The sequence below is a fragment of the Limulus polyphemus genome, unplaced genomic scaffold (assembly GCF_000517525.1).
Source record: "Limulus polyphemus unplaced genomic scaffold, Limulus_polyphemus-2.1.2 Scaffold416, whole genome shotgun sequence".
Lineage (NCBI taxonomy): Eukaryota > Metazoa > Arthropoda > Merostomata > Xiphosura > Limulidae > Limulus > Limulus polyphemus.
The window spans coordinates 24,868-35,966 of NW_013666026.1; the positions used below are offsets into that span (position 1 = coordinate 24,868).

The following is an 11,099-nucleotide window of genomic DNA, read 5'->3' on the forward strand; positions in this document are numbered from 1 at the left end:
ATGAAACAGCCAGTGCTCATATTACTCATAATTTCACAAGGAAATTAAATTACAAGAAATTCAGTTTGGAAAAAATTTCGTAAACAAAATTCAGGAAAAGTGTTTCTCCTTCGTGCAATAAAAGTATTTCATTTCATTGAAATGTTTGCGTTTAAAGGAAAAATATCACTTTTGCATTCAACAACATTCAACAGTGTAAGACTAAAGGGAAGGCAGCTAGTCATCACCATTCACCGCCAACTCTTAGGCTACTCTTTTACCAACGATTAGTGGGATTGACCGTCACCTTATAATACCCCCCACGGCTGAAAGGGCCAGCATGTTTGGTGTGACGGGGATTCGAACCCGTGATCTTCAAGGTAAAAGAAGGAAAGACAGAAAATGAGGGAACATATAAAAAATTAAAATTAAAATTTCCTTACAAATTTTGAATTATTTATTCTCCTAGTGTATAGTAACTTCCTGCCAACTATCCGCTTTTCTACTAAACAAAGAACATTGAATAGCTACCTTTTTATAGCATTACGTGTACACAAAAAACGACAGAGAAACAGGATTTAGTAAGTGCAGAATCACTGGCTGGTATTTGAGACAATAATGTACATTACAGTACCTTCATGGACGCTCAAAATATTTATCAGTCAATTTTAAGCTTTGATAATTTCATGCATTGTTTTTTTTGTTTTGCGTAGATTCAAAAATGTTATTATAAACAAAAATACGAAATATTACAACCCGAGTGCTTTGAAAAGGCGGGCCTTTCTTCATCAGGAGTAAACTAATGAAGAAACCCATCCTTTCGAAAGTTTGTTTGTTTTGCATTTCGCGCAAAGCTACACGAGGGCTATCTGCTCTAGCCGTCCCTAATTTAGCAGTGTAAGACTAGAGGGAAGGCAGCTAGTTATCACCACCCACCGCCAAATCTTGGGCTACTCGTTTACCAACGAATAGTGGGACTGACCGTCACATTATAATGCCCTCACGGCTGAAAGGGCGAGCATGTTTTGGTGGAACGGGGATTCGAACCCGCAACCCGCAGATTGCGAGTCGAGTGCCCTAACCACCTGGCCATGCCGGCCCTTCCTTTCGAAAGAGCCCGGGTTAAAGGGTTTCGTATTTTTGCTCGTTTCAAATCAGTTGTCACTGGTTGTCTTCTGAAAATCATTTCCTCAACAAACATTGTTTTCATCGAAAGTTTCTTTGAAAGGTATTGTGTAATTGATCTGAGAGAAAGTGTTTAGGTTGATGTAACTCATCCGATTAAATACATCCTTACAGTTAGATTGGATTTTTAAAATGGAGTCAAATGGAAGTTCTTTTACCCATGAAACTGCAGTAGCAGAGGAGTTCCGGAATGTCGTGTATTCCCAAAGTAATTTTTCCTTGGTTACTGGAAACTTCGTTACTTTAGTGTGCGATGCCAAAAACTTTGTAACTTCTTCGGGAAGAGACTTTTCTCCTAAAAATTGAAATATATCTCGGGCAGTTTCTAGGGGTTTTTGGGCAAGGTCCTCATATCTCAAAAGTTTGTATTTTCCGGGAAACTTTGCCTTTATTTCACATGCATAAGTAAGATCATCGGTGATTTGAGTGCACAAGGATCTGGAATCAGAACATAAACTCTTTTGACACCAAACAATAACTGCTTTCTCCATTAATCGCGACTTCATAATTCCTCGAGGGTCGCGTATCATATGGATTATTTTCAAGTTCAAGTCCTTGTTCTTTTCTAATATCTCTTCCACTTGGTTTAAGGAAAATCTGATCGCTTTAACGACTTTGATCAAATATCTTTGGCAGAATGAAGTGATGAAATGGACGTCATAACATTTTTTTTGGTTTTTACCAAGCGAGCAAGCGGTCCAGAACCTGTTATTTCTTTGAAGGTTTTTGTATTCTACATTTTGTTTGGCCCAAATCATAAAGGAGTCCCAGTTCTTGAAATTACATCGAAAGATATCTGAAAGAAACTGTCTTGACGTCGGTATTTGTGGTAAAACTATTTCACTTCCAAAGTAATGAAGAGGCTCGAAAAGGTAGAAAACACTGGGGTGGCTTTGAAGTAAGTCACCCAAGAACGAGGATCCTCCTCGCGCATAAGTCATCAAAATGACGTGTAGTTCTTTAGGAGGAGGAGAGGAGGTGGTGAAGGCTGAAAAAAAATGAGTGAACATTAAACATTATTCCTTCCCATATTAACACATAATTTTCACTATTGGTTATAATATTCCATATACATACAAAACGGAACCGAGTCCTGTTATTCAAACCTTAATGAATACTACTCAAAATATTGTTTTAGTATATGTACGCGTTTAATAGCTGATAGTTAAAAGAAAGTCATTAAATATGTTTAATTAAATAAACACTAGCTCTCTAGCACTCATCTGTAGTAGTATTGAAATATTCTTGTTAATTAGGCTACTATTTTTCTAACGTAAAAAAAAACTTTTCAAATGAGCTTCTGGGAGATAGTTTATTAAATTTCTCTTTTCATTTTTATAATAACGTGTCAAATGAGTTTATAAAGGAAGTAATAAAAAGAACGTTTAAGAAAAATGATTATATTCACATTCTTGCTTTTTCAGTTATTGCTAAACATTAATTCTACACAATAAACGAATAAGTCAAATTTAAGTAGATTACACTGGTTTTGTTTTAATGATTAAGGCTTTCCTCTTTTAAGATGAATACAACAAAATTGTACATAAGCCTTTACTATTGTGTGCGATGAGAGTTTTTGTTACTTTCAACCTGACTGAAGCCGTGCATTGATAAACTGGCCTTTCCCCTTCAATATGCCTTCCCTTCAACCAACTTACTTGAAATCCTGTTCAGTAGTGTTTGAATCTAACGTTTGTTACATAACGGAAGCGTTAGATTTATCCATATAAACTAACACTACCCACGTGACTGATCATCCTCCTTCAACATAGGAAAGGCTGTAACGTGTAGATATCATCTTCCTTACTAGCGAAGGCCACTGCCATCCTTTTTATTTTTGCACAACATGCAGCATTAAAGCAATATCCTCTATGAGTGGGGTAGGCAGGCACTATCTCTAGAAAACAACAAATGAACAAAGCCAGCTACAATAACGTCAAATTAACGGGTTTCTGAACCACGTGCTACGGAAAAACTACATAGATGTAGAATAAATGAAAAAAAGTTTCAAATATTCTACATTAAAATATGAAGGTAGAAAATGCATGATATGTTTGCATACAACAAACGTATAATTGTCCCTAATTTAAAACTTCTGCGAGAGGGAGGACAAGTACACAGCAGCAAGCATCGAATAACCAAATAACAGAACGAACTTGGTTGTGGAGGATTTGGATAGTTTGAAAATGTATTTATGTATTACATGTTTTCAAGAACAAGTTTGCTGGCTTCTCCATATCAAAACCACTTTTTTTCTTTTTTTGCAATGTCACATCTATTGTAATCAGTTACAGCATACAGAACAAATTTAGCTTCATTATAATAAAATCAAATTATGTCATAGCTTTTTAAATATTTAGTATACATATGCTGTACAAAGACTAAAGACGTAATGATTATTAAAATAAGAAAATAGATAAGGATTTTTCGGGAATCATAATATAATTACACAGTTATTACAACAAGTAAATGTGATTTTTGAGATATCTTTGTTATCCTATTACTAAGATATACATCTTGAATTTTTATTAGTACTTTGTTTGTTTCGGTAAACTACAAAAACAGTTTTTACATGCTCTAAAGAAATAATTTTAGCATTGAAACCATTGAATATTTCATAGAATGATAATTTCATATTCTAGAAACACACTCACCAAAATTTAGGAAAGAATAGTTTTGTCTTTTTACGGTGTGAACTGTCAATGTAAACGTGGCAATAAAAACAATGCTGCAACATATTGCAATAGTCCTTCGACTTCGGATTGACAGCAAAGGTAGTCTATTGTTAAGGCTGGCTCTACACAACTCAGTGAAGGTAAAATACATTTTTCTACAAGTCTAAGTTAATTTTTCTTTGCGCTTTTATCTATCCGGTTTAGTAAATCCAAAAAAATAATATTTTGGCAAGTATATCAGATTCTCCACCTGAAAGTTAAAAAATATATATATAAATTAATTTGTAATTACTTCACTCAACTTATACCTATATTAAAAATAAACTCATTTTCTTAGACTAACATAGAATACACACCTTCCGCTGCAGAGCTAAAAAAGCGCTCCCATGAATCACAATGTGCCAGTCAATTTCCTCCATTATCCCCGATTACTTCTATAGCTACACCAAGGGAGTCCGTACTCTAAAAAATCCCATTAGAACAGCCGTTCGTGGTACCTGAACACGTGTGTCAATTTTGGTCCCTCTAGCTTGTAAGTGGGGTATGAACACAGTTTCAAAAATGGCGCCCGGGGAGGAACAGGAACACCAAATTCGATACCAAATTAGAGTTCAGTGACTCTTAAAACCTACAACCCTCCCCTCCCCCCATCATGTGTGGGTGGCCTTCTAGGGATATTTCAGTCTTAATTTTAGTTAGTTTAAGCTAATACAGTCCGCATAAATGAAGGAATTAATACTCGGTAGGCAAGAGGGAGTTATATTTGTTACCCTAATTCTACCGAAATCTAAGTTGTTCTAATTTGTTTTGTTTGTTTGTTTGTTTTGAACTTATGCACAAAGCTACACAAGGGGCTATCTGTGCTCTGCCCACAACGGGTATCGAAACCCGGTTTCTAGCGTTGTAAATCCGCAGACATACCGCTGTGTCTCAAGTGGCAAAGAGGGATTACATTACTTTAACTTATTTAGATTGTCAATGAAAAAATAATAATCAAGAACTACTGCCACCTATCATGTTGTAGGCGAGTGAATAATTTCACAAAAATGAAATTGGTTAATAAATATTAGTTCATTATTTAAGCAATTTCAGTTTAAGGTAGGCAAAGGAATTTTATCATACATGGCATGACTTTGTTATGTCTTGCATTGAAGTGAATACATGATAATAAAGCACTTTCACTAATACACGTGTATTTCATGCTTTCTGTGCTGAATCTGAATAAATTGTTATCTTTTATCTCTATCTAAAAAGTTTCTAAAGGTCAGCCAAGATCTATAGTTTTTAAGAACAATCCACGAGATATTCCTTAAATAGTAAATGTCATTATTTTAGTATGTTTTTTGAGAAACTAATGAATATTAACTACAATTTTATATATATATATATATATATTAAACAATAAAGAATTTATAATCATTTAAAGCATATACTTTCATTTCCAGTGGGTTATTCACATTCATAAACGAATAAAGCTTGTGGTAATAGCACCCAAAAAGCGATGGAGATATCCCATCTATCGAGCAAAATCCAAACCAAAACGCCGAAGTTAAACAAGTTGATCATCATGGAAAATCAAAACAAAGGGTGCAGAGGCGAGTGCTTAAACCCACAACGTCTCACCCCTACTGCCTTTCGCTGTCTGCAGCCAGATATGGGAAGGCAGTTACCCTTGAAGTCTAAAAGTAGAAATAAAATCACCCAAAATTTCTATAATAAAATCTCCCAACCACCAGCCTTATAAATATCTTTAAAAAAAAAACTTATAAATAGCCGAAAACTTCAGCTACTTGAAGTTGGTCTTTCCAGTCCAGGTATACTGAATAATATATATATATATATAGTTTGTGTTTCAGCAAGCCCCTGAGTGGCTTAGTAGTAGGCTTGAGAGCCTATAACACTTAAAATATGGGTGAGTTAGAGGTAAACGTAAGAGTTTATAACACTAAAAATCGGAAATCGATACCAGCATTTGGCACAGCGCAGATAGCTTGTGTAACTTTATGCTTATGTTGTCATTCCTTTTCACATTGCTCTTTTAGAGAAGTTCGCCTTCTGAGAAGTAATAGCAGACATGCATTGATTGGCAGCTGTGATTAAAAAAGGATCCCAGATCTCGTTACGAGTGCTCCATTTCATTTTTCCACACATTTTCACTCGATTCACCAGTTACCTCAGTTGAATAATTACCACACGCGTTGCAAGTGTTAATGTGGGTGAGCACTATTTCTTGGAAGTCACTTTTCTTGTAATATGGAATTGTTATTACCGTTTAGGATGGTAAGATAGAGAGGTTGAGCATGTATTAAAACGATTTTGAGGTCTCACTACATCATTACAGGTGATACTGCAATGTCTGCTCATTATTGATCTGACGAACGTTAACAACAACCCTGCAGCGTAGTTTATACTGCAAAAAGCCCCATCGTGAGATTTCCTTGTCCAAAACACACCATTCCTCTCTGAGTTACTTCCATAATCATCTAGTGTACAAGTATGATAGCTTTCCAGTGTCTGCTTCAACAGTTTGATCGCACCAAAATCCATAAGTGACTTGACAGACATGTCTTATTATTGAATAACATGAACATCGGTTTCATTTTCCAGCTGCTTGAGGTTTGTGACAGTAGAACAGGAGGTATGATTGGCAGTCTTATCTTTATAACAGACTATCTGTTAGCTTCGTTTTCAGACAGATATTCTTTTTGATGAAGTTGCATACTGTTCCCTGTGGCATGTGGACAATTTTCCCACTGATTCAGTGAGATACAAGAGTTGATCATCACTAGTTAAGTTAAAGTATGGTGAATAATAAATTTGTATTGGTAATTGTATGTGTTGACCTTTCTATCATTTGGGTTCAACGCTAATGGCCCTGAGAAGCAAAAATAACACATAATTATAAACATGAAAATATCTATAGAAAGGTAAGAATAATAGTTTTCTACAATAGTAATTCTTAAACATGTCTATTTATATAGATCCTTTAAAACTAAACTTTATCAAAACAATTATATAGATTAATTTATCAAACTAAACACGAAATCATTGTACATTATTTAGAGATTTAAATAATCGTCCTTTTCAGGGTGAATATATGTAAAAGTATGTTATACAATTTATTAATTATAGAAATGTAATCAAATGAATTAGCAATAAGTGTTTTATATACAAAACGTCAGAAGATGCAAAAAGAAAGGCCTTGCAGATTAAATATACAAGCGAAAACTATAATCACTATGCTAAATGTGTTAGTAACGCTATTCATCTATAAAAACACTATCTGCCTTTGTAAAAACTTGCAATGCACTTATATATATATATAAATTAAAACTATAAACATAAGTTGAGTTAAGTTCAAATCCTATGTAGTCCTACGGAAGTATAGTAACACTATCCACCAACCGAAACGTCATCTGTCTTTGTAAGATGTACGTAATACAATTAAATATATAAGTAAAAACTAAAACATAAGTTGAGACAATTATACGGGACTAAAGTAACACTATCCGCCTATAGTAACAACATCCGCCATTTTAAAACATACGAATTTCAAATAAATGTATACGCGAAAACTATACAGTTGACGATAATGATAAGAACTAGAGATATTAGACAACAGATTCAATGTAAGTTTTACTTATAAAACGAAACTGTAATTGTGATAGAGATTAAAAACTTTTCATTACTGATAACTGTAAAATTTACAATATATAGATTAGATGAATTAATAATTTTAAGGCTTTAAGTGTTACTATAAAGTTTATGTCATATTGAGACACATTGATCTATATCACCTTCTATTGGTTCGCTCGCGAATTCTCTGTGCGCTCATCATAGCAACGAGCAAGTGTTAAAGCAGCATGACAACTTCCTCTGGTCAAGAGCTGCCCTAAATACTTACGGTTCGCAGGTTTGAATCCTTCACCGTCCATGCTCGCCCTTTTAGCCATGGTGGCTTTATAATGTTATGATCAATCTCACTATTCATTGGTTAAAAGAGTAGTTCACAGATTGGAAGTGGGTGATGTTGACTAACTGCTTTCCATCTTGTCTATTACTTAAAAATAGGGACAGCTAACGCAGAAATTCAACAAACAAACATTAATTTAGGTTTAAGTAAATGCTTTATAATTGCACAGTAGCTGACATGAGTCATAACGTAAACTAGACCTTGAACTGAAGAGTAGCGACATCCTATAACAAAGATGTTGTGTTGATGATACAATGGGTAAGGCAATAATAACATCATGAATATAGAGTTTAAATATTCCATACAGGAACATTAATTTATACTGTATATAATTAGCACATGACTATTTTCAAGTTAGGTGTGTATGATAATACGTTGAAACCGAAGCCCTTCTCATGGATGAATATAGAATAGATCAAGCAGTCAGTTAAATGGTGTTTTTATACTGTAGGTGTTTATCTTGTATTAATGATTACGAAATGTTTTATCTTAATCTATAAAACAAAGTTAATTCTTCCTGGAACAACAGTCGATGTTAATATTCATATTTAGTTGTCAACATGATCGACTGTTGAAAGTTAAGTTATATTGCTGACTTTCGCTGGTTCTTGTCTACGTGAATGTAAAACAATAAGTCAATGAATACTTCTCGATCTTTCTACGGTACGGTACAGCTACGAATTCTTTTCTTTTTTTCCTCGTGTGAAGACAGTATAGAACTATAGCTTAATTTTATTGGCTAGTAAAGAATTAATAAGAGATTTTGCAATGGTCATTTGGAATCTGATTGGCTAGGAAGACTCGTAATAAAGTGTCGTGACAGGCCTACTATAGTTTTCTCAGTTCATAGTTGAGGTAATAAGGGTTTGTAAAGTTGTACAGCAGAACTTGGTAAATGATAGCTGTTTTTTTTTCTTTTTTCCAGAGAAAGAGAGAGAGAAGATGAGAGCATAGAAGTGATGAGGGAAAAGAAACATATTCATTATGTTTTCAAGGTAATTGAATTTAACTTTTAACTTACCAAATAAGACAGTGGTCCTTTATACTTTTCTAGGTAACTGACCTGTAGAACGTAGCTCTTGATGCCAGTTTCTTAAACTGGATTTAAACCCAAGGTTAAAGTAGCATTATTGTTAAATCTAGTCTCCTAAAACATGTCTGAATTTGTTCTAGGTTTAAGTGTTTATGTGGCCCTGTTCTGTGAATAAATAGTGTTATTTTCAGTTTGTAGGATTATAGTCTTCGAAGAACACTTACATTTTCAAAGTAAGCGATACAGGTATAAATAATAGAATTTATCAATTAAATAATCCACTAGATGGCAATATTCAAAATAACACAACGGGAACTTTAACAGTCACTACTTTATTATAATGTATCTTGTGAATTTTATTTTTCAAGAATAGTTAAGGTCTCATGTTAATTAACGAGTCCTTTTTCCTTGCTTATACTTTAATGATGTAATTAATGAAACCATAATATTTAATTACAGCAAGCAATGGTATTTGACGTCACATTAGCAAAACCGAGCAGCGACATCGAATAGAAACCATTTATCAAAAAAAAAAAAGAGTTACTTAGTATTTTGTGGATATTACAGAACGGAAAAAATGATTAGGTAATAATCCGTTGGGGTAAAAATGAAGATCAAACGTTTGTTTAATAAGACTGACACATTGATGTTATAGATAACCCTACTCCTAACTCAACATTACATAACAAGAAAACGAATTAAACGTAAAGAAAGAAGAATTGCGCTTACTAGAAGCTTATACTTATACTAAAAATGACTTGTTCTTACTTACCAAAGTAATAACCAAGCTGCTTAATACAGAACTGGGTGTTCAACTGTTATGCCGTAACTCTCACTTTTCCTCTCTAGAGGAACGTCACGAAGTAAATGTGGCTGGAATATCGACTTGTTGAGTTACTGCCAGTTATATCTGGGTACATGTATGTGAGGGGAGGAAATGTTAATCGCAGAACTTTATTTACCGAATTTTTCTCTATTGATTTATATGTTGGGAGCTTCGATGTGATAAATGGACTTTAAGAAATGAAAAAAAAAAAGATCATATGATTAATTTCTGGATTTCACTCGTTCAGTCAGTTCGCCATCGCTGTACATTCTAATACGTTTAGAAACATCGCGATATTTGCTACAAGCCTAACCCTTGTCATGGTAACAATTAACTAACTTTACAGAAATGCTGTGGTAACATGACGAAAAAAAACAAACAAACTGAAGAATATTTTATAATATAAATAGTTCTAGATGAGTTATCCGTATAGGATAAATATAATTAAACCCGCATAGGTGACAAAAATAACAAAGTTAAATAATAGGTTGGACAATCGCCAATTTTTTAAATAATTTTTTTATTTAAAGAAGGATGACGTTTCGAGCTAGCGCTCTTCATCAGATCGTACAGTTTGCAACAAAGGCGCATGCGCATAATTCAAAGAACTTGAGTGCGTAGTATTTTAAATGTTGAGCGTGAAAATTCTAAGTAAAATTACATCTATTTCATAGAAATTACAAGTCATGAAAAGATAAAACAGATAGATTTTAAAATTTAAACACAAAATGGAAATATATAAATCTACAGGAAAGAAAAACGTTCATTTAAACCAGATGGTTGTAGGGTCCCCAGCTCTAATAACTCCCAGAATGAAAACTCCTCAACTGTATGGTTGCTGATTGTGAAATGTTTCTGGTTCGGCAGCTTAATACGGTTTAGATGTTTTCGTGCTCGGTCACCGGGTATTCTAAGTTTTTCTCGTTGTTTTGATCGAGTATTGTTGCATCATTGTAGAAAGTCGTAAGCCTTAGTTGGGCTATTTATAAATACGAGTCCAAAATGTAGTTCAAGTGAAGTTAAGTGAAAGCAAGTTAGTGAGAGATATAGTTAGATAGATAGAGACTGTGTGTTTGTGAATTTAGCCGTAAAGAGCGTATAGTGGCGTTTTCTTTTAAGTGAAATTATTACAGATTGTATTGTAACAACAGAGTAGAGAAGACTAGTTCGTCTTGTTGATTGTATTCCAAAATAACTGAACCAGGTTGTGTGAACTTTGACGAAAAGACACGATTATTTAAAGCTCTTGATACTAGTTCGTCTTGTTGATTGTATTCCAAAATAACTGAACCAGGTTGTGTGAACTTTGACGAAAAGACACGATTATTTAAAGCTCTTGATACAACTGTCATGATTAACTAGGTAACGAACATTTATATATATAAATTTGACTTGTTTTAGTATATTATTTTAAAACAAGTGAACTGT

At 33.9% G+C, this 11,099-nt stretch overlaps 1 protein-coding gene across 5 annotated transcripts; it reads right to left on the minus strand.

The window, feature by feature from the left end:
- Nucleotides 1-1,025: 1,025 nt before the first annotated feature.
- On the minus strand, nucleotides 1,026-9,699 carry LOC106458093 (carbohydrate sulfotransferase 1-like). Of its 5 annotated transcripts, XM_022384222.1 has the most exons (4): nucleotides 4,579-4,704; nucleotides 4,196-4,480; nucleotides 3,819-4,089; nucleotides 1,026-2,152 (listed from the first exon to the last, which is right to left on the minus strand). In XM_022384222.1, the coding sequence occupies exons 3-4, from the start codon at nucleotides 3,988-3,990 to the stop codon at nucleotides 1,170-1,172; spliced, it is 1,155 nt and encodes a 384-aa protein (XP_022239930.1). In that variant the 5' UTR covers nucleotides 3,991-4,089; nucleotides 4,196-4,480; nucleotides 4,579-4,704; the 3' UTR covers nucleotides 1,026-1,169. The 5 variants fall into 5 exon arrangements, with proteins under 5 accessions (XP_022239930.1, XP_022239929.1, XP_022239933.1 ...); XM_022384221.1 differs by lacking the exons at nucleotides 4,196-4,480; nucleotides 4,579-4,704 and adding an exon at nucleotides 9,618-9,699; XM_022384225.1 differs by lacking the exon at nucleotides 3,819-4,089.
- Nucleotides 9,700-11,099: the final 1,400 nt, after the last annotated feature.